Below are 23,688 nucleotides of genomic sequence, written 5' to 3' on the forward strand. Positions count from 1 at the left end.
AACTATATAAAATTAATCTTTACCAAACATATTTATAAATAATCAATAGTCGTGTAGAATAAACCAAATAAGAAAGGAGTTGAGAAACAACACACTCACACTCACCATTGTTATTCTTTGCTTTTTTACAGTTTGGTTGGCAAAACTAACCGAACAGTATTTCTACTGCAACAATTGTTCAATAATATTTATGAATACTACAAATGAATCAACAAACTATACCACTATAAATGCTAGCTCTGTAAATTGGAGTAACAATCAAATTAATTCTTCTTTTTCCAGTTTGCGAGTGCAAATTAATGATTATGATACTTATCAAACTCTCCCAACCAGATTGGACCAACTATGTACTCAAGTCACTCAAGTTCCGATAATCAGAATCTATGGGTCTTTATCGGTACAAAACTCTTTAAGTAACACAGATTCGCCTAACAAGAAGAAGCGGAAAATAGATGAGACTACATCACCAGCAGTTTTTAATGTTGTTATTCATGTACATAATTTCTATCCATATATCTATGTTGACTGTCACGAAACTGATTTTACGAAATTGGAAAATGACGATTTTATCAAATTAATAACAGACTATTTAGAAACTGTTTTAGAGGAATCTTTTAAATATAGAAAATCCTCAAAGAATCTAGATGATGATGAACAGAACCATGTTGAAAATTTAAAGCGATCTGGCCAGCGTAAATACATTGCAAATGTATCCGTTTGTAAAGGAGTACCCATTTATGGGTTTCAATTAGGATACAGATTTTTTTACAAAATATCTTTGTTATCGCCACTTTACAAATCCAGATTGGCAAAACTCTTTCAGGAAAACACAATTTCATTATTTAGAATAGGCATGGAAAAGAAGAAAAATGTAACTTACAATCCTGAACCAGCTTATGTATATGAGGCACATATTCCGTATTTGCTACAGTTTTTGACCGATTACAATTTATTTGGATGTGGATGGGTAAATATCGACAAGGATTTTGTTAGCCAGGAAGATGCAAAGACTCGTGGGTTATATTTCCGATCCCCAATTTTTACAAATATACATAAATCATTTCATAGTCCCAACGATTTGCTTGCACTACGTCAGTGTTTATCAAATTATATTACTGCGGATAATGTATTATATAATGGGCAGCTTGATAATGGGAACCCGTGTCCTTTTAATCGAATCGGTAAATCCACTCTTGAGATGGATATTACCACAAATAGTATAGTCAACCGTACATGGCTTAGTCCTCGAGAGCTTCATGATGATTTTATAGAGAAAGCAGAGTTTCTCGAATACAAAAGAGCAATTGAGCTGGGAAGTCATAAGTATGGTTACAAGTATGATCAAGATGGTCAACCGAGAATTTATTTGTCTTCCTTGAAACAAATTTACAACGATCTAAAATATCAGTGTCGATCAAGAGATTCACTGTTTAATGTTGCTGCAGATGTTTTAGAAACCGAAAACTCGTCGTATTTTGGTACTGGATCTACAAACTGGTCGAATCAAGAACAGTTGAACGAGCTATTTGATTACTTGAAGAAGCTAAATGGTGATGTCAAATTGGATTCACTGAAGTATTCCAAAAAGTACCTACAAGCGAGAAAATTGAAACAGCCAGCTGTTTTTTCAAGAATACCTACGGCTTTCCAATTGGTTGACATTGAGAAATCAATAGTGCAACATAAGCTTAAAATGAGATTTGATAGTGATTTATTAAATTGGACTAATTATGTTAAATTGTTTGATCTGCAAAATAGTCAAGTGTTAAATAACGATGAACCTGTTGCAATCAATATTTTGCCAGAGGAAAATTTATCGGATAATGAGATTTCTGACAACAATGGGAGAGAGACGATGAATGAAAATACTAATTCTGATGCTGATGAAAATTTGGTGATAGACAACCAACTTGAAGTAGAACCTACCGAAAACATCCCAAAAGAGGACAACAAAGAACCTGATGATTACGAATTGACACAACTTCATCAATTCGATGAATCTTTAATGAGAAATTTGACACAAATTCAAGCTACAAAAACTGCAAATTTCTTGGGTGTAGAAGATTTGTCTTATCTTGATGACTTTTCATTTACATCTTCGCAAAGCCAATCTGATTTCAAGAATTTTCAAATAACAGATAACACATATGAAGTTCCCATTCCTGACCAATTGAAACCGGAAAACATTGATCAGACTTTCCAGCTGGCAGGGTTGCTAAAGGTGAATTATTCAGATCCATTCTATGACAATCAAAATGATGTACCTGCAAAACCTTTGGTATTTGCCAATCAGAAAATTGTGGTGCCATTGAAAAATGAGCTGCTGATTCCTAGTCTTGAGATGTCTCAATTAATTAAACAAAATACACACATAACTAAACCCATATCCCAAATATTCAGTACTTGGCAGTATGTACCTGAACCCCCGTCTAAGCGTGAAGTCAGTAAGTGGTTAAAACATGATGAAGCGTACACCCTTAAAAAGAATACCAAATACCAATTCCAGATAGAACCAGGAGTGACTCAATCTTATGATTACAAGTATTCATACAATTCTATGAAAATTTCGAGAAGACCTGACGAGTTTAATTGTTTGACGAATTTTCACATGGAACTACATGCGAATCCTCCCAATAGTAAACTTACAGTTGACCCTTTAAGAGATCCCATTTCATTGATTTTTTATTCTTTCGATGATGCTAATAATATGTTTAGACATTTAAATTTCGCGTCGGGTATTTTGATCTTTAATAATACAAATATTGATATGAATTTGATACAGAGATTATCACATACATTGAATAAACATATTGAAATATTTGACGATGAATTGAAAATGATTACAAAATTAGTCACACTAGTTGAGCTCTTTGATCCGGATATTTTATCGGGATATGAAGTCAATTCAATGTCGTGGGGTTACATTGTTGAGAGACTAAGAGATGTATTTGGTATAAATATAATGCTGGATTTGAGTCGGGGAAGTTTCAAGAGTAACGGGAAGTTTGGTGACCGATGGGGTTACACACACACATCGAATATCGAGATTTCGGGGAGACATATGCTTAATGTATGGCGACCGTTAAGATCAGAGTTGAGTCTCACCAGTTATTCGTTGGAAAATGTCACATATCATTTACTACATAAGTCTTTGCCAAGATATCTGAATTATAGACTATCTGAGTGGCTAAAAGAAGGTACTTTTTCCAGTATCTTTGCTGTTTTGTCGTACTACATAAACAGAATTGATATTGTTCTTAAAATAATTAATGTTCAGGAATTGATTACTAGAAATGTTGAGCATTCCAGATTGATTGGAATCGAGTTTAATTCAAATTTCTATCGGGGCTCTCAATATAAGGTTGAATCGATTTTGGCACGAATTTGTAAACCAGAAAGTTTATTGTTGAACTCGCCTTCCAAACAACAGGTTCATGAAATGAGACCAATAGAATGCATTCCGTTGATTTTAGAACCGAAATCAAACTTTTATAAATCGCCTTTGGTGGTATTAGATTTCCAATCATTGTATCCGTCAATCATGATTGCCTATAACTATTGCTATTCAACTTTGGTTGGTAAATTGCACAATTATCGCCCCACTAAGAATAATATTGGATATTTACGTAATTTGAAAATTCCCTATGGGTTAGTAAACTTGCTTCAAAGGGAAGATGGCTTCAATATATCTCCTAATGGGTTTGTATTTGTTAAAAGTCACATTAGAAAGTCTGTATTAGCAAAGATGTTGGAAGAGATTTTAAGTATCAGAATCAAAATCAAACAAGTTATGAAATTGTTTAAAGAGGATGCCGAGTTGACAAAACTATACAATTCTAGACAACTTGCCCTAAAGTTAATAGCTAATGTTACATACGGTTACACTTCAGCTACATTTAGTGGTAGAATGCCCAATTCTGATATTGCGGACGCTATCGTGTCCACCGGAAGAGAAATTTTAAACAAATCAATTGAATTAATAGAAGCCGGGAATTATGGTGCCAAAGTTGTTTATGGTGACACGGATTCTTTGTTTGTTTACTTCCCTGGTAAACCTAAAACTGAAGCGTTCAAGCTTGGTAAACAAATTGCCAAAACGATTACTAATTATTTCCCCGATCCTGTGAAACTTAAGTTTGAAAAAGTGTACCACCCGTGTGTTCTATTGGCGAAGAAGAGATATGTTGGGTTTTCCTATGAATACGAGGATCAAAAAACTCCTAAATTTGATGCCAAAGGTATTGAAACAGTACGAAGAGATGGAATTCCTGCACAACTGAAAATGACCGAAAAGACATTAAGAATTTTATTTGAAACGAAAAACCTTTCCAAAGTGAAACAATATACGATTGATCAGTTTTACAAAATCATCTTCAATAAAGTGCCCATTAGAGATTTTTGTTTTGCTAAAGAAGTGCGATATGGTACTTACAAAAATGAAAAATATTTACCCCCAGGGGCTATAATTGCTAAAAATATGGCAGAGGAAGACCCAAGAAAGGAGCCTCAATATCGAGAGCGTGTGCCTTACGTTGTTATTAGAGATTCTTCAAAACCCAGGATTAAAGACCGCTGTGTCACACCCGAAGATTTTATCAAATCATATGAAACTAATCTGCCGGTCTCTTTGGATTATGAATACTATATCACTAGGGTATTAATTCCTCCTTTGGAAAGGATTTTCAATTTAATTGGTATTGACATTACCGGTTGGTATAGACAAATGCCTATAGTAATGCGTGGTTCGCATGTCGCATACGCTGAAGGTTGTCTAGTGTGTGGGAATCGGTTGGATGATAGTGCTAATATTTGTCTGAAATGTCTTGCAAATGAACAAGAGGTGATTGCCGATATAATTCTGACTTCTAGAGACACTGAAAAGAAACTTGTTGAAGTTGAACGTGTGTGTCAAAAGTGTGTGGATAATAACACCTCTCTGTCAATGGGGAGATTCATCGATCAATGCACTGATGATTGTGTCAATGGAGATTGTATCGTCTATTATAATAAATTTAAGCTCAATTATGAATCGAAACAAATTTTCACCAAAAAAGACAAAATCCTTCAAGAGTTGGATTGGTAATTTAGTTTACAAAATCGGTTATAAATAGAAAATATGTGCATTTAAATATATATGGGTGTGTACTCAAGGGGTTATTTTATTGTTCCATTTCTGGCATACCATCATCTTTCCAACTTCCCAGAAACATATGTTTCGCATATGCCATTGGATCATGTGAATCTTTAGCACCCATTTGATTGACATCAGGACTAAATGAAGTAATAGGTAATACTAAAACATCATCTATAGCAATAGGTTGTTCCATTCCAGTAAACAATTTCCAATCAATTATTGTAGCCCATTTTTTTTTATTCTTGAAAACTTCTGGTGATTGTAATATATTATTCATGTATTCAAAAACCGTATCAGTGAAAATCCCAGGACCTGTCCAATTCATGATATCGCCACCTTCATTTTTACCCAAAACTTTCTTCAATTGACCCTTTTTATGTCTTGTTAAAGTAATATCAGTTATCTTAGCAATCAATTCACGCAACATTGGATGACCTCTTTTCAGTTGTATAGTCCATTGACAAAATTGTATTCTTCTAGCGTACCAATCGGCCCAATCTGGACGATCTGGATCGGCTTCAATACCAACTACAAGTCCAGATCGATTTTTCTTTTCTAAAATCATTTCTGAATTTGAAATCCATTCATCAACTGGTTTTAATCCGACAGTATCGATATCAGTATATACCCCACCACGAGCAAATAGGATCAAGTATCGGAAAAAATCTGCTTTTAAAATCGATTTCGGCATGATTCTATAAGCTTTAGCAACATCAGGGACTTGTGAATACAATTGTTCAATGAGTAAATCACATTGTTTATCGGGGACAACGTAGTGTTTATAATCAGGATTTTTATCTTCCCAAGTTTGTTGGTATTTCAAATATCTTTTAGGGAATGACTTTTCATCAATACCGACTTTCCAAGTTTGCCAAATATTTTTAGGAAAAGGTTTGCTTTCATCATACGGGAACTGATATGAAAGTTGTTGTCGAAGTGTTGATTCATCTGGTAAACTATATTTCTTATTTGGTTGGAAGTTCAATCCTAATTCTTTCCAGTTGGAATTCAATTCCAATTCTTTTGCAAGTTGTAATTTGGGAGAATTATATTCTGTTTTATGGGTTGATGTTGGACTACTTAGAGACGAGATTATGAAATATGTTGTGAATATGACTACTATTCCTAAAACGGCTAGTTTTAGATGTTTATGAACCATTTGGGGTTCTCTTAGTTGTAGCATGGGGTTGCGGAAATTGCTTTTTGAAATATTTATTCCCAATAATTGGAAAAGAAAATGGAAACAAAAGTATCAGTTATAGTAAAGGTCTCGTGTCTGTTTCACCAAAATCAAAGACAATCAAAGAGAAAAAAAAAATTTCTTGAAAAATGAAACAATAATTTTCTTACAAAAAAAAAGGAACGGAAAAAAGGCGCAAAACGCCCCCTCCAAATAGTTTCACAATTCGCCCTGAAAAATTGAGAATATCAACAGGAAAACAAAGATTGCAAGACAGGCAAGTTAACAGATACTTAAAATAAAAATGTATAATAAATATATAAATATATATATATAAGAAACCCGATGTCTAAATCAAAAACTAAAATAGAATATTTAAGCAATACCAAAAAAAAAGTAAAGAAAAATTGAATTGAAGAATACTAAATATTAAAAACCCTCTTTTTATTTTCTCTTTTGGCAATTATTTCAAAACAATCTTCCCCCTTTGACTTATTCTATTTTCATCTATCAAGTATATTATTATTAAGGTAATTATCATTAATAAATATGAGGCATTAGTTAACGTGGAATAAATAAAAAAAATAACTGAATTAAAATGCCTTTTACTTTCTCTCTCTCTATATTATTATTTCCCAAATTAAATAACTATACTGGATGACAACTAATAATACAATTTATGAAAAAACACAAAGTTTGCCCCGTTTATAAAATAATCAAAAGTAACAAAAATGGAAAAAAAAAATCAAACATGAATAAAAAAGCAAACTCTATAATATAACCATAAATCATGACCATTTATACGCAAAACTGTTTTAATTAGTAGTATTCAGGAAATAATCCATTAGAAAAAGCAAAAAAATCTCAAGACCAATGAAATAACTGTAAGATTTGATAACGTTTTTAGTTTTTTTAATTGTTCAAAATACAGCATTTAAAAACATATGAATATCTTGAAATCCAAATTAAATCTAACAAATAAATATGATTTAAATTGAAAATAATAGTAATAATGATAATAGTGGTGATAATAATAATAATAAACTTCTTGTTGTAAAACCAAATTGGAATAATTTACGATTGAGACATGGAGTTGTCGAAATTGAAAAACATAAAGCACTCACAAAAGTTAACAAAAAATCAAATAATAAAAAGATAAAAAAAACAAGCAATCAAAGTGGTAATGGAACTGTCACCAAAGTAACCGCTGGTTTACCACCAGGAGTTGGAACCAGTTTGATTACCGTAACTGCCACCGCTGCTAAAGTTAGAACGTTGGTTATTGTTGTAACCACCACCATAATTGCTGTTAGTGTTGGAGTATGATGAGGATGAATTACCACCCCAGCCACTGCTACTGGCGTTACCGGAGTTACCCCAGCCACTGTTACCAGAGTTGCCCCATCCTGAATTTCCACTTCTTCTGAAATCTCTGGATGGTCCACGGCTGGAACCGCCACGGCCACCACCACGAGTCATCTTACCAAAAGCTCCTTCTCTGGCAATTTTAGTTAAAAAGTCTGGGACTTCTTGATTGGCTTCAGATAATAATTCAATTAATCCTTTAACAACATTCTTGTTGTTTCTGTTGAAAAAAGCAGTGGCAATACCAACGTTACCGGCACGACCAGTACGACCAATTCTATGAACATAGTCATCGATATCACTAGGTAAATCGTAGTTGATAACGTGGGAAACATTAGGAATATCCAAACCTCTGGCAGCAACGGCAGTGGCAACCAAAATAGGAGCAGCACCATTTTTGAAGGCAGCAAGAGCTTTTTCTCTTTCATATTGAGATCTGTCACCATGAATAGCAGTAGCTGGGAATCCTTGGTCGTACAAGTAATCGGCCAAGTTGTCGGCCATTCTCTTGGTTTCAGTGAAAACGATAGTTAATCCATTTTCATTGGCAGATAACAAGTCCAAAATAACTGACTTCTTTTCGTCATCTTCAACGTACAAGATCTTTTGGGTGATGTTTTCTGAAGTAGAACCAACTCTACCAACAGAAAGGAAAACATAATCTTTTAAGAAATCACGGGCCAACATTTGAATGTCTCTTGGGAAAGTAGCAGAAAACATCAATGTTTGTCTATCCTTGACAGCAGGCATATCACACTCTTCAACAATGTATCTGATTTGTGGTTCAAAACCCATATCCAACATTCTATCAGCTTCATCCAAAACCAAGTATCTAATGTTGGCCAAAGAAACTTTGCCTCTATCCAACAAATCCTTAAGACGACCTGGGGTGGCAACTAACAAATCACAACCTCTGTCCATGTTTCTCATTTGTTGACCAATATCGGCACCACCATAAACGACACAAGCACGAACCCATGATCTGTAACTGAATTTTTTACTTTCTTCGTAAATTTGAGAAACCAATTCTCTGGTTGGTGCCATAACAAGTATGGTTGGATAAACTTTGTGTGAAGAGAAGGCACCATTTGATTCAGGAACTGGAGCTGGTCCCTTCATGTAAGATTCAGATAAAACTGGGAAAAGGAACCCACCGGTCTTACCGGAACCAGTTTGGGCACAAGCCATCAAATCTCTACCAGCAGCAACAATTGGAACGGAGTATTTTTGGACTGGGGTTGGTTTGGTGAATCTAGACAACTGAATGTTTTCAACCAACAATTCGTCCAATGGTGGAGCAGTAAAGGAAGTAATAGGTTCTGGAACTTTGTCACCACTAGCTTCAACTGGAATATCATCATAATTGTCAAAGTTAATACCAGAAGATTGGAAATGAGAATCATCAGCAGTACCAAATAATTCCACTTCTAATTTCTCATTACGAGGAGCTGGTTCGTGTTTACCATCTTGCCATTTACCGACACCTGGAGTTGGTCTTTGGTATCTACCGCCACCGTTGTTGAAACCACCTCTGCCACCTCTGCCTCCAAAGGATTGGTTGTAGTTACCTCTGTTATTGAAGCCACCGTTGTTGAATCCACCTCGGTTGTTGTTGTAGCCACCATTGTTGAATCCACCTCTGTTGTTGTTGAATCCATTTGAGTTAAATCCACCACGTTGAGATCCTCCAAATGGAACATCTGATGATTCTGATGAGGAACCTGATTGATTACCACCACCTTGTCTGTTTCTTAAATGAGGTGGCACGTATTGGGAACGGCCGCCTCTAAAGCTGTTGTTGTTGTTTACTGTGTTAGCACCATCGTTAACACTCAAATTATTCATTTGTTTACTAATATCAGACATAATCTATAATTGATTATAGGTAATTTTGTTGAATAAAACAAAAAAAAAATTAAAAAGAAAAAGTAGTATTAAAATATAAAGTCTTTACAAATTTTTTTTTAAAAGAGTAGTAGTAAAATTTTCTATACTTTGTGCACGAGTACACGTCTCATAGTAACTTACATACTAAAAATTAGAGTTTCCACATAAATTCTTAGCTTTTTTTTTTTGTGTGTGTGTGTGTCTCTTCTCAAATCATTCTCACCCCAAAAAGAAAAAAAAAAAAAGAAAAAAAGAAAAAAAAATTTTCATATTGTATGCAGGTGTGTTGATTATTTGATTTGTCTGATTTGCCTCTCTATCAATTGATGTTCTATGTATCAAGACCACACATTAAAAAAAGAAATTCCATATACATAACAATTATCAGTTTGCACTACTTTTCTTTATGAATTTGGTTTCTTTTTCTTTTTTTGCCATCACTTCCTTGTTCACATGACTGATCACATGACTTTGTAGTGGTCATTAGTATTTGTTTGGCTGTACTTAAATCAGAGATAGCATGAAATGCTGTATTATTAGCCCTGTTATAACCAAGGAAAATGAAATTGTATATCTTATATAAGCTTTATTGGGTTATATCACTTTCAAATGGTTACATCTCAACAAACCTTTTAGTGATATTGATTTATTTGTAAACCGCCTTGATAAAGCACAATATTTATGGTTTGTGTAACGTATTTTACAAAAGCCTGGTACGCAGTTCTGGGGTATATATGGTAAAAGAGTATTAACTGAAATATGTAGCTTAGGTTCTACAAAATCTCCTAACTCGTTATAAACAACCACTAGTAATCTCAAGACAAACATTACTTCTAAAATAATATTTATTGTAAAATTGGGGGATTTCTATATATGGTACACATTATGTGAACCGATATTCTAATATGAAGTTAAAGCCAATAATAAATATCCAACGTAACCTCAAAAGAAACCAATACTATAGTATTGATATCTTCTATTCCATCGGGTTGTTTTGATGCAGCCAAAGCCGTTTTCGGTTAGAAACAGTAACCACCATACTCCCAGCACTGGTGTACTACAGTAAGGAATGTGCTATACTTTCTTGACCGTATGTTGTATGGAATTTGTTGTGAGTGTTCCCTTATGTCGTGGTATTAGCACATTCTTCGTTGCTTTCTTCACTAGGAGTGGAACTAGAAGAATCACGTTCATTGTCAGTATAATTAATATCAAAATCTTCAGTTATTTCAGGTTCCTCATGATTCGATTCATCTTGTTCACTTGAAATATGTAAATTATCCAATCTTTCACTTTCAGCAATACTTTGTCGCGTTTCTGGTTTCAAATATGAACTAAATGGTTTTTGTTGCTCTCTGATGTTCCAATGTAAATTTCTACTGACAGAATCAATATATTCTGTTTTGGAAGACATTACTGTAGGTAAGGGGAATGGTGAAGCTTGAATAGTGACATAATAACCTTTCTTCAATTCAGTACGCACTTTACCATCGAATGAACACCACGCAGTGGCTCTACTGCTCAGTGGGACTTTAACCTTCAAAAACATCCCATCAGGTAATAGTATAGGTCTGAACGATAAGGTGTGAGGACAAATTGGAGTAACACTAATGGCACTCACACCAGGGTGAACTAAAGACCCACCAGCAGATAATGAATAAGCAGTCGAACCAGTTGGAGTTGCAATAATCAACCCATCAGCTTGGGCAACCGTTAACAATGATCCATCGCCGTATAATTCCAAATGAGTAACATATGGGCTAGGTCCTCTATCAACTACCAATTCATTCAACACTTGTTGTTCACAAATCAACTTCCCTTCATCAGTGTGTACTCGACAAGTGAATCGCATACGCAAATTTGCTTTAACTCCAGAATCAAAACATTTGCTCAATACTGTTCTAAATGCACTGAATTCAAAATTGGTTAAAAAACCTAATGAGCCCAATGAAAATGAAAGTATAGGTGGAACAATTTTTTGAAATAAGTTTGAAGCAAATAATACAGTACCATCACCACCTAATGTAAGTACTAAATCGAAAATTTCTGGATTTTTCGTAGTTAATTTTTTATTCCAATATTTTAATTTCTTACAACCATTTGGATAATTGGCAATAATACTTTCCGGATTGAATCTTTTCGACTTTGCTAATTTCTCATCAGCATAAATTGTTATATGAGGATGTTGATCCAAAATCCATTCAACAACTTCTTTTGTTAAATAAATAAGTCCATTATCTCTAGCTTTAGTGATAATCATAATAGCTCTAACGTCTAATTGAATGGTTGCTCGGGATAAATTTTTGGCTAACATTCTCACTCCATTAGCAGTTTCAGCTAATTCAGTATGTGATTTAACTGAACGCAATTCATCAGTAGATAAACGTGATAAAACCTCTTTAGCAGCTCGATTATTGGCAGAGGCAATCTCTTCACATATCAATTTACTATGGATCCGTGGTGGCTCTCTGGTGAAGAAATCTTTTGGTGAACTACTAATGCTTGAAGCAGATGAAGTAGTACTATTGAAGTCAGTGTATACATTGAGTTGATTCCGATTGAAACGTTGTGGATTGTTTCGGCGTTGAAACGATGAGCTTTGTGGCGCTGGTTGCGTCACAGTTGAATTGTTGTTATTTATCAGTAGTTGATGAAGTGGTTGAATGATATCTGCTGATAAGGTAGATATCGACGAAGATGATGAATTGCCACTAGTTGTAAAAGTAGCAGGGCGTATGGTTTGTGGCTCCGTTTTTGCTTCTGGTTGTGATTGTTGTTGTTGCGGTTGCAGATTTGGTTCAGAAGGCATGGTATTGTTACTTGAAGTTGAGTTGAAGTCTATTGGTGGAGTATTCAAGTTTTTCATTTGTGAAGATAATTGGCTCTGAGTCTTATGCGACATATGGAATTCGATTCTTTTTTTTTTTTGGATTTAATTGTGCAAATGAATAGGAGAAAGATAAATTATCTGTTGTCTGTGATTGGCAATCGCTATTGTTCACTCTAATATATAAATATATATCGTTTTATTGTCCTTCGAAAGTATCAATTACTCTATTGTTTATCAATTTAGGATATAAGTATTGAATGTGATAAAAAAAAAAATTTTTTTCCACCTTGCTTGCTATTCTATCTTTCAATGTATTGTGACTTTAATAATAAGGCAACGGATATTAGTCATATAATGTAATGGGCGTGGAAAATGAGGCAGGAACGACAGCAACTGTTGAGAGGGGGGGGGCGGGCGATGGAACTGGGAAGGGGGGAGGGGTGAAACAGTATTGCTCCTTTCTTGGGTAAAACGGATAAAGCGAAAAACTAACAAAGAAAAAAAAAAAGAATTTAACTTATTTAAATCACAAGAATTAATTTTAAACGCCTTTTTATACTTGAAACTTTATATATTGATAAACTTTACGAACTCTAGCTAGCTCCATAATTATATATTATGGCCCTACCTTTTTGTTGGGGGTTTCTATATCTCCATTTAGATTATTTATTGATTGAAATTGTTGGTATTCATTTTCCTACTGATATTTTTCATTTTGGCACCTACTAAGAATTGGTTTTTTGTGTACATCGCTGGGCTCATTGAACCCTGGCGTCGCCGGGGCAAACAACACCTTGGAGAGAATATCCATCCTTCAACTGGAGTGACTCGTGCACTTATCAGTTGGGTTTTTCGTGTACAGGTATGTAAGTTGAACTTGTGAAAGTAAAGATTATAACTGTATTGCATTTCTAAAATGTAACTTGTATCTATATATACGTAATATGTTTTGAAATTAAAACTTCATGTTTTAATCAGTTTTATCTATCCTACATGTCCATTTTGCATTATTCTTGTCCAACAATGGTAAAGAAGCACCCAAACACCAACCCAATTCGTTGTTATCAATGGTTTTAGCAGTCTTTAATTCCCTGTGTAAAGGAATATCATAACCAGTGTGTAACATGGCAGTTATAAAAGATAAATCAAGACACCATTGTGGTTCTTCATTTAAATTCTTAACGTGATCATCCAATAAAATATCTTTCCAAAATGTTTCTCCTTGACACACTAATTTACTTAAATCTTTCAATTCTTCAACACTGAAAGATGATGGCATACCAATTGGATTGGTACGGTCGTAAAAGTATGAGAAAACATACATATCAGAATTCTTGTTGAAAGTACGTGTTAATGATGGTTGGTGTACCCCATTAAAAGAACATGGTTTTGAAGTACATTCAGCGTCTTTGTTCAATACCTTTTCTGCAAGATATCTACATTGAGAACCACCGGCTACTGTAGAATCTTTTGAAGATGGACCTTTCATGTTAACCACATAAAACTCATCTTCTCCTAATTCAACTTGAACATCTTTGGCAACGACACCAGGTGGAATACATGGATTACTGACATCAACAGTGGCTTTGGCTCCTTTAACTTCCTTTTTGGTATACTTTTGTAAATTCAACTCTGACAACTTGTTTTTCAAAACCAATTGATTAACCTTATTTCTACCTTGCATTAATCCATAACCCAAATGACTGAATTGGTATAAGGTGTATTGATTGTCACCAAATGTGAAATGATACTTGGTCTCACCATCAACTGGAACTTCATCAACTTTGTAATCTGGTTCAAACACAATTTGAGTAGATCCACCTCCTAAATCAAACACAGCAGCAGTTGGTAATTTTTCTTTACCACCAATGTTTCCTAATAAATAATTGGCAGTGACCCAAGCGTAAACACCTTCATCTTTACCATCCATAATAGAAATACCATCTTCAGAAACAACAGCAAATGGATAATCTTTTTCTAAATGAGATCTAACTTCATCCAAAATAGCCTTAGATTTGGTTTCTCCTAATAATCTTAATCCAGCAGTTGCTTTGACTGCTACAGGTGTACAGGATTGTTTATTTTTAGGAACTTTCTTTAAAGCAACTTCTAATAATGGATCTAATGATTTAGCAGCACCAACTGTGTCGGTATCAAAAGAACTCAAACCTGGTTTCAACATCTCGAATTCCTCGCTCAACAATTGTGGTGGTTTAACACATGTATTAAATTCATAAACATGAACTCTTGATCCAGTTGAACCAGCATCAATCATCACAACATAATCAATATCATTACATTTCCCATTGTCCATGGACACTTCTTCTGGAGTAGTGATTTTGTTTTGGGCCGATTTTTCTTCTGATGCACCTTTCTGGGTGTTCTGTTGTTGTTGTTGATTTGGTTTAGAGTTTTTAGTAGTATCTAACTTATCGGCCAAGATTTTGTTTGATTTACCATCAACCTTTTCGTATGGTGGCTTAGTACCAGAATAAGAAGTTCCTTGTAACGTATTTTTTTCATCACTGTTTTCGTCATTTAATTGTTTTTGGCTTCCTTCTTGTTGCTTTTGTTGTTGAGAAGGTGGTGGTGGTGACACTGGTGCAGCAGCAGCAGCAGGAGGAGGAACATGTGGTGAGTCTGCTGCCGGTTTGTTAACTTGTAAAGCAGTACGGTCAACTAAGGAATGTTGTGAACTGGCAAAAAATGCAAATATACCAACAAGTCCAATGACTGCTATAATCAATCGTAAATTCCTAGGGTTTATCATTTATGAAACTAATTTTAAAACCAACAAAGGTATTAATGTGATGATGTAAGATGAAATAGTGGAAAGAAAAAACTCGCAAGTTGATGTTATATTTTTTTTTTCTTTTTGGAAGTTCTATTTTTCCAGTTGAATCAAATAATAGAATTTATAAGTTCGTGTGCTATAAAAGTATATTTATTTGCGTGTTTGCTATTGTTACTGTTAATGTAGTAATTATGATTTTCAATATTGCAGTTTTGAAAAAAAAAAAAAGAAATTTGTACGTGTATTTCTTCTTCTTCTTCTTCATTTCATTTCATTTATTTTTAGCAATACTTTTGTGCGTGTGCGTGTGTCAATCTCAAAACTTTTCTATTTTTTTTACGTGTATCAAAAAGAGACACGCTAACAAATGGCTGTAGTCTGAGACTATTGCAGATCAATTACAATAAAAATTAGTGTACGCGTAAATTTTTGATACAACCTTAAACTTGATGATTGTTGTCATTGTTATTGGTTCAAATTGCTGGCCAAACGTACAGTAAATCCTACCTCAAAATAATTGTACATTAAAACAAAGTAATTGGTGCCATAAAGTCTCTTCAGTAGAGGTCTAGCATGATCACACGACAGTTTTTTTTGGGAAGTCGTCACATTACACTAGCTTCGACACCTTTAACCATTCTTTAATTAGTTAGGGGTTGATATGATGAATATACAAGTTGAAAAAGTTTTCTTACAAAAATTATTGTTTTAGTTTGCAAAGAAGAATTTTGTGACTAGTTGATGTGGAACAAAATTTTGAAAGGAAAATACAACCAAAATTTTATGAAAATCCCAAACGTTACAATAATAAACTCTAAATACAAACATCAAGATTAAACAGTTGTCACCCACCTATGAATATTTCTAAGGACGATGTAACAGCCAAGCCAACTTGTACGAGGAGGCACTAGCATTCATTTTATTCCAGTATACGTGCACGTGACACACAATTGATACCATATCTTAAGTTTTTAAATATATCTTGATAAATGAAACGGTTGGGTTTTGTCATTATTATTTTTTCCTACTTTCATTTGAATCTAAAGTTTCTTTTGTTTCTTTTGCAACTTTGAGGGATGATATTTTTTTCTTGATTTGTTATTGTTCTTGATGATGATGGATCCTGTTACTTAGTTAGGGATTATTTTTTTTTTTTTKSCCCATGTGGACCCACATGGACCCACATGGGGTGCGTTKKTKGGTAGTAGATTGGTAGTGGTATGTTACAAAAAAAGCAGCATATTTAAGCGAGTAGAATGAGATATAACTCTTTAAAAAAAAAAATTAAACCTGAAAACATTCTTATTCGTCCTTATTCAAAACATAAAATATTCCTCCTTCTTTCACTTTTACTTTTGTTTCTTCCAATAGACCCATCTAGTGTATATTAAGACTTGATTCGCACAATCAAATCAAACTGCAGTTATAAGTAACAGAACCGAAGTTTATTTTTTTTTTTGCATCATGACATCCACTAAATCATCACCACTATCGATATTGTACCAAAAATTTCCCTTCGACCAATGTCTTGACGATCATTTGTTTGATACAACAAATTTGATAAAGCATGGCCTCAACTTAACAATTCAAATGGGCACATTGACATTAAATGATATACCGTCTAGTGAAGAAAACATACAAACAGTGGACAAGTTACCCCAAGTGCTATCTGATAACCAAACTCAAATGTCTGAAACCAATGATGAAGAAATTGATTATCACATACCTCCAAGCCCCATATTAATCCCTATAGAGCCACCAAAATCATCTATAAAGAGAAGAAATAGTAGCAATAGCAGTATTGGCAGCTTTACCACCACCACCAGTAGTTCACCCATAACGGAAAATTCCACAACACGTTCTTCATCATCATCTGACATGTCTTTACTAATATGCAGGAAAAAACTTCAAAATATGATTGAAGAGTTTTTCATAACTATTTGCAATCAAAATGAAAAATTATACCAAGAAATCAGTAATTACGTTATCAACTCAATTGTACAGAATGAATCCAATTTAGAAAGTTTTTTAAGCAAAATTGTTAACCATAAATATAAGCGGGAATTAGTTGAGATCATTCAAACATTATTTATGGAGAAATATGAAGAAATCAAATTGGAAGAGTTGATTGATTTTCTTAATAATTTGATCAACCTACGATTAGATGCAATCAAAGATTTATATAATCCCTCAGTCTACAAAATGTACTATAAAATTTGGAAGCTAAATATAAATAATTATCGATATTACGATGAAGAATATTTTTTTGATTATTTCAATAATTCATTTAGCAATCTGGAAAATGTTCTATTACAGAATGGATTTCTACTAAATTACAAGAAATTCACTCACTATTTCAGCAAAGACTTAACAAATTATGATGATGACGAAGAAGAAGACGAAGAACAAGACAATGATGAAGAAGAATTGGACGCTAATGATAAAATCAAAGATGATAGTTTATGCCACAACGATACAGCACCTAGCTCCCCCAATTATGCTTATAAGTGTGAAGATACTGATAATCAACAATTACTGTTAGATCCATTGGACCAAGACCACATTCCAAAACTGTTACGATTCAATGAAGATATAGATATCATCAATATCAATCGGTACCTACCGGTGGATCATGTTTTATACAACCAGTTTTTAAATCAACTAGAATAGAATAAACGTTACCATCATTGGCCTTTCTAATGTTTTAATGATATTCGGTATTACCCACGTTTAAGTCTTTAAAGTTGACCCGTGAAATTGCTCTCTTAATTAAAATGAGGGGATCACTGTGAGCGAGAGTTAGAAGTTTCAGAATCGAGGACCAACAAAACAAAACTTGACACAAAAAAAAGTACCCATTGCGGTACCGGAGAACAGATGCATACTAGCCATCAACATGTAGAAACAACAATTTAGCAAAATACCAGGAATTGCTTGTATACATATATTGGATAGATGTTGTTCACTTCTTGGTTTGGTATTTTGTGAACATTACAATATCTACATATGTTTATTTAGCAAGAAATACATTGTTAGTAGAATTGTTTTCATCGGTGAATGATGTTTCGTTTCCACTTCTTCCACTTTTTTTTTTTTTGACAAGTCGATAAACATACTAGCCAAAAATCAAAACATGCTTCAATATTTTTACCAAGTCAACTCCGAGAACAATTCATTTCTTTTCTGGTAAGCTACTTTTGTTCATGACTAATTTATATATTCTGCCGTGCTCTGGGAGATCTATTGCTAGAGGTAAACCCCCCTCCATTTCATTATATGCAGTATTCAGAGAGTTTTTTTTTCTCTATGAGATTGGAATAATAAACTAAGAATTTTCTGTCTCATCAAAACTTAAATTTGTGTACTCACTTGCCTCGATTTACAGGAAATTTTATTATCATTAAAGATTGTATATCTGACTTAATTCCCAAGTCGTCATTGGAATTAGTTCATTGAAGACAATAGAAAAAGAATCGAGATTTGTTTTTTGGGAAATCTGTTTATTGTTAATATTATTATTCTTCTCGTAGTGAAAAATGCCGCCGCTTGACTCACCTTCATCCAACACAGAAAGCACCCCAACTAGCAATGATGATCAAGTAATTTCTAAGAAGAGATCACAATCCATTAGTTCCGGTGGTAGAAAGAAAAAGCGGTCCTTGGGAGTATTCCCTTGCACACATTGTGATAAAGTTTTCACTCGATCGGACCATTTAGCCAGACATAATTTAAATCATGAACCCAAAGAAGTTTATGTTTGCGACTTTGTTATGGATTATCATGGATCAAAGTCAAAATGTGGCAAGACTTTTGTAAGGAAAGATTTAAAGGAAAGACATATCAAAAGGCATTACGAATTGACGAATTTGGAAAAAGAATCTGATGGCATTAACAACAAAGCTTTAAAGAAAAGAAAAGGAAGCACTAGTAGCAATACTAGCACTTCACTGACCACTGGAATGCATATATCTAATATTCTAGATGATCGATTACCCCAACCCCTGTCCCCAGCCCCACCGTCACACCAACAACAATCTGGTACCTCTACTTCAAGGAAATACAGTATAAAGCCCCATGCTTCACCGCAATGCGCTAACATGGTTCATCAAAACACCTTACCGTCACAAACCCAATCAAATGTACGTATGTCTACCAACGGGATACTGCAAAATCAGAAACTGCTTCAGAATCTTTCAAACTCAATTCCTGCTGTTCCCACACAACAGTCATCTCCAGGATATCAAACAACTATCCAAGCAAACAATTTTGTTCATATCCAAAACGAATTGAACAACTTTAACAATTTGAATAACTTAAACAACTTGAATACGTTGTATAAATCATATGGTACGACGATTCCTCAGAATGATATATTGTCGTGGCTATTCAATGACTCACCTCAAGGAAACTCTTTGGTGCAGTCTTCCCCAGAAACACAACAATCAATGCCCAGAAGATCTTCACAGCCACTCCCTTCCTTGCAAGAACAAGAAGTTCAAAGCCAAGTCCCATTAACTTCCCAATTCCACCCAATTCCATCTCCATATGGAGGGTCTCAGTTCTCACCCATGGCTGACCAAATCCAATCAGGGCTTTCAGTGCCCGTTTCCTCGGCATTACCTACTGGAATCCCAAATTACCCGTTTGATATGAGCGCGTTTTCGAACGGATATGGTGCTGATGCTAATATATTTCTGACTGATGACAACCCTTTGGATAATATATTGTACAAAAATTACCATACACTTCAAAACTCAAATCAGTTAGTTGATACCAGCAAAGACGACTCGTTGCGCAGCATTGGAGTAAGCATATCATCGGCATCTCCTACAAATACAGTTGAATCCAGTAATGATAACACCACAGAAAATGCCCAAGAAGAAGAACATGTCTTTTTCAATCACCGAGAGAAGAATATTCCTACCAATAGACACTGCTTTATTGAACCAAGTATCTTAAATCTTATGCTACAATCAATCGGGGTCTCTCGTCAAGATTTACCATTTGACAGTAATTACCCACTAGAGCATAGATTTTCATTTTACTTATACCTGTATTGGAAACATTTCCATTCACAATTTACGATATTGCATAAACCTTCATTTGATACAAAATCAGCAGAACCATTATTGTTGATAGCAATGGTATCATTAGGCGCTTGTTATAGTTTCCCGGAAAATGCCCTTTTATTAGCAAAAGAATCTAAGAAATCAGCCGAGTTTAAATTTGCGTTACAGTTAGCAAAACCACTAAGGTTTTCCATATTTGAACATGAGGATTTCAAGTCACCAGTCAAATTATGGATTTTACAAAGTTTAAACATGTTAGAATGGGTTGAGAAAAACTTTTTAACCAGAAGAATGCACGAGCGTGCTCACTTACACCATGGAACAACAGCCCAACTACTACGAAGAAGCCCGTTGTTGGGTGGGAATCCAACTCATCGCAAAAAGTCTCATGCTAATAGTACTTCCTCCAGTGCTGGTGAAGAAAGCGAGTTAGAAGACAAGAACAACACTAGTGATACAACTGACCACGATTTATTTGAAAAATGGGTAGAGTCTGAAGGTATGAAACGTATAACTTTTATGACCTTTTATTTGGACATCATTGATTTTATCAAGTTTAGACATAATCCTCAGATTTTATTCTATCAGTTACAATTGTTGAATTTACCATGTGATGATGAACATCTTTGGGAGCTGACTGAGGTTAATGGATCGTTTAAAAAAGTCGTTCGAAGACAACGCAAATTACAAGATAGTAACATTACTACATCTCTTACTACTTCCAATAAAAAGAAAAAGGCTAAAAGTGATAATTTTTTGGCAGCATTGAAAAAAATTTTGAAATCTGATAAATTGATTGAACTCAAGAATAAATCTATTTTTTGTCAAAAGATACTTTTGGCAGGGCTAATATCGTTAATGCATCAGATGCAACAAAGTGAACTACAAAACAGTTCTTCATTATTGACAATTCATAATTCCAATAGCAACAGCAAAATTTGGAAAGAAATGTTAATTAGATCATTTGATAATTGGAATTTCGAAGTCATGCAAACTTTTAAACGTTCCAATAATATGGGAATTTCAATGTATAGTGTACCCAACAGTAATGTTGCCTTCCCTATATTCTACTTGACACAAATAATTGGACTACCAGAAATAAACCATTATGACATTGCCATATTTGCAGGTTCACCAGCAAACCAGAGTGTGGATGCTACCCTTAAAGATCATTTTATGGTGCAACAAAAATTAAATAACATTTGGTCCAAAAATAATAAAAATATAGAAAACATTCGTGGTATCTTTTATTGTTACTTTTTCCTATGGACCTTGATGATAGACGAGAATGGTAATAAATTAGATTGGAATCCAAACTGTGATTATTATGATACGGTCAATGCAGTCAGCACTGCTACTTTGGTTTTATGGAGTTATTGTTTCACAGTTGGAGGGTTAGAAAGCAATAAATATACTGATGGAAATTCTGCTATGGACCCAACAATTTGTGCTGAGGATGGATACGACTATCTATCAAGAATTATGTCGACTTTATTGGCATCACAGCAATCAGATAAAGTCAATTTTGGTCTGGTTGCAAAATATTGTGAAGTCTTACAACTGATCCCTAACAAACAAAACATCAGTGGCTTGTGCTTTCTAATGGCAAGAAAATTAATGACCAGTCAATGGGAAGTGCTTAGAGAGCACGCAAAATTGATCTTCAATTGCGGATACCGATCGATAGGTAAGAGAAGTGTTTTATGTCCTGATCTATTCGACAACGAGTTTCAATAGATAAATATAWKAATAAAATGAAAAGAATATACTTATACTAATAACACAGCATTTACGCACCCGTCTCTATCTGGTTCATTGGTGATTTGAGCGTATTTACCCCAAACAACTTTACCCCCTGCAGTTACCAACCCCAATTCCGACACGTTGACCTCTATAATCGTACCTTTTGTTAAAACACCCAACTGTGTATACATTGGAGATTGCGGGTTCTTTTTCACCCCCAATATAGGTAGAAATACCGTTACCCCAAGTTCAGGATGAGTAACATTGGCTTTCTTCTGTCTTAATGCAGCAGGACGGATGATTCTCTCCATTTTCACTGGTCTACGAGTGAACCCTTCACCAACAAAAGTATGTTTGGTGATCATTCTCTTCCATGACTTTGATTTCGACTTCCCGGTTTTGATCACTTTGAACATTTCCTCTTCAGAAATACCTTTAACTTTAGGCAATGGAACTTGGAATTTATCGGCTTTTTCTAAACGTTTTTGTTTAATCGAACTTGAGATTGCCTTGGCCGTATTGTTAGTTTGACGATCTAATAAATACGTTGGCAAGGCCTCACCATCTTCGGCCTTTGGTGTTGATGGTCCCTTGACTTTACTTTCTTGATGAGCTTTGATCTTTTTCTTCATAGCAACCTTTTCAGCGTATCTCTTCTTAGCAAATTGTTTGGCTCTCCAACCCTTCAATGTCTGCGCATCCTTGGCCACCCTATGTCCCTCTCTGGCTTCCTTCTTTCTCTTTCTTTCTTCATAATCTAATCTTCTCCCGTGTTTCTTTATATGCTGTTCAATATACTCATTTTGTGGCATCGTTGATAGTCCTAATTAATTAAAGTGAAGTCGTAGAGGAGATGAGATAGGTCTGGCTTATTTTTTTTCTTCTACTAGCACCCAAATTTTTTCTTTTCTCTCTCATAAATCGATGGAGCACAAAACGAACCATTTGGATTCTTCGATGAGTTTGTTTGAAAAAAAAAAAAAAGAGCCCCACTTACACTACACACACGTTATTCAAACCCTTAACTTCAAACCAAGAGTATCGACCATGTCAAAGGTAGACACTGTATTAAAGGAAATCATCTCGTCTACCAAGTCAACTGAAGCTTCAGTGAAAGAGTTGATAGCTTTTGTCAAGGACTCGTCTTCCCAACATCCAGAATTGGTGCGGAACTTGTTAGCAAAATCAAACCTGCTGTTAGAAGGGGTATCGTTGTTGGGGTTGAAAAACGAATCGTTGGTGTCCTATATCAACAATATAGTGCTTGTTGTTTTGTCTCATCTAGAGCGTCTAGAAAGCGATCTGGAGACGGGATCCAGCGCTGTCGAACGATCGATAATTCAAAGGGTGACATTGGAAAAGGGCGTTAAACCTCTAGAAAAGAAACTCAGTTATCAGTTGGATAAAATGATCAGGGCATATGGACGGATGGAACAAGACGAAATCAAAGCTGAACAGAAGTTAAACGATAGAGGAAGTGGGGAGAACGATGAGAACGATGAGAACGATTCTGAGGAAGATTCTGAAGAAGATTCTGAAGACGACTCTGAGGACGACGAATTGGCTTATAGACCAGATGCATCATCGTTTGCTAAATTGACATCGGCCAAAACCAAACTGAAACCAACATCATCAGCAGTCTCTACATCGAATGAAAAGTATAGACCACCAAAGATATCAGCAATC

At 34.7% G+C, this 23,688-nt stretch overlaps 8 protein-coding genes across 8 annotated transcripts; 3 read left to right on the forward strand and 5 right to left on the reverse strand. All coding sequences in view use genetic code 12, as the record gives it.

Annotated features, from left to right (window-relative positions):
- Positions 1–190: 190 nt before the first annotated feature.
- REV3 (Rev3p) lies at positions 191–5,083 on the forward strand (the record flags this gene model as incomplete). The annotated part of the gene is made up of 1 exon (XM_711537.2): positions 191–5,083. The coding sequence occupies one exon, from the start codon at positions 191–193 to the stop codon at positions 5,081–5,083; it is 4,893 nt and encodes a 1,630-aa protein (XP_716630.2).
- Positions 5,084–5,159: 76 nt separating this feature from the next.
- On the reverse strand, positions 5,160–6,317 carry OCH1 (Och1p; the record flags this gene model as incomplete). The annotated part of the gene is made up of 1 exon (XM_711539.1): positions 5,160–6,317. The coding sequence occupies one exon, from the start codon at positions 6,315–6,317 to the stop codon at positions 5,160–5,162; it is 1,158 nt and encodes a 385-aa protein (XP_716632.1).
- A 1,209-nt stretch (positions 6,318–7,526) lies between these two features.
- Positions 7,527–9,545, reverse strand: DED1 (DEAD-box ATP-dependent RNA helicase; the record flags this gene model as incomplete). The annotated part of the gene is made up of 1 exon (XM_711540.1): positions 7,527–9,545. The coding sequence occupies one exon, from the start codon at positions 9,543–9,545 to the stop codon at positions 7,527–7,529; it is 2,019 nt and encodes a 672-aa protein (XP_716633.1).
- Positions 9,546–10,689: 1,144 nt separating this feature from the next.
- On the reverse strand, positions 10,690–12,468 carry CAALFM_C306110CA (NADH/NAD(+) kinase; the record flags this gene model as incomplete). The annotated part of the gene is made up of 1 exon (XM_711541.1): positions 10,690–12,468. One exon carries the CDS (start codon positions 12,466–12,468, stop codon positions 10,690–10,692), a length of 1,779 nt encoding a protein of 592 aa, XP_716634.1.
- Positions 12,469–13,366: 898 nt separating this feature from the next.
- Positions 13,367–15,166, reverse strand: GDA1 (guanosine diphosphatase; the record flags this gene model as incomplete). The annotated part of the gene is made up of 1 exon (XM_711542.1): positions 13,367–15,166. The coding sequence occupies one exon, from the start codon at positions 15,164–15,166 to the stop codon at positions 13,367–13,369; it is 1,800 nt and encodes a 599-aa protein (XP_716635.1).
- Positions 15,167–16,654: 1,488 nt separating this feature from the next.
- CAALFM_C306140WA (uncharacterized protein) lies at positions 16,655–17,860 on the forward strand (the record flags this gene model as incomplete). The annotated part of the gene is made up of 1 exon (XM_711544.1): positions 16,655–17,860. One exon carries the CDS (start codon positions 16,655–16,657, stop codon positions 17,858–17,860), a length of 1,206 nt encoding a protein of 401 aa, XP_716637.1.
- An 866-nt stretch (positions 17,861–18,726) lies between these two features.
- Positions 18,727–21,996, forward strand: CAALFM_C306150WA (uncharacterized protein; the record flags this gene model as incomplete). Its single annotated transcript, XM_711545.1, has 1 exon — positions 18,727–21,996. The coding sequence occupies one exon, from the start codon at positions 18,727–18,729 to the stop codon at positions 21,994–21,996; it is 3,270 nt and encodes a 1,089-aa protein (XP_716638.1).
- Positions 21,997–22,028: 32 nt separating this feature from the next.
- On the reverse strand, positions 22,029–22,814 carry CAALFM_C306160CA (uncharacterized protein; the record flags this gene model as incomplete). The annotated part of the gene is made up of 1 exon (XM_711546.2): positions 22,029–22,814. One exon carries the CDS (start codon positions 22,812–22,814, stop codon positions 22,029–22,031), a length of 786 nt encoding a protein of 261 aa, XP_716639.2.
- Positions 22,815–23,688: the final 874 nt, after the last annotated feature.

This window comes from Candida albicans, chromosome 3, assembly GCF_000182965.3.
Source record: "Candida albicans SC5314 chromosome 3, complete sequence".
NCBI classification, from domain to species: domain Eukaryota; kingdom Fungi; phylum Ascomycota; class Pichiomycetes; order Serinales; family Debaryomycetaceae; genus Candida; species Candida albicans.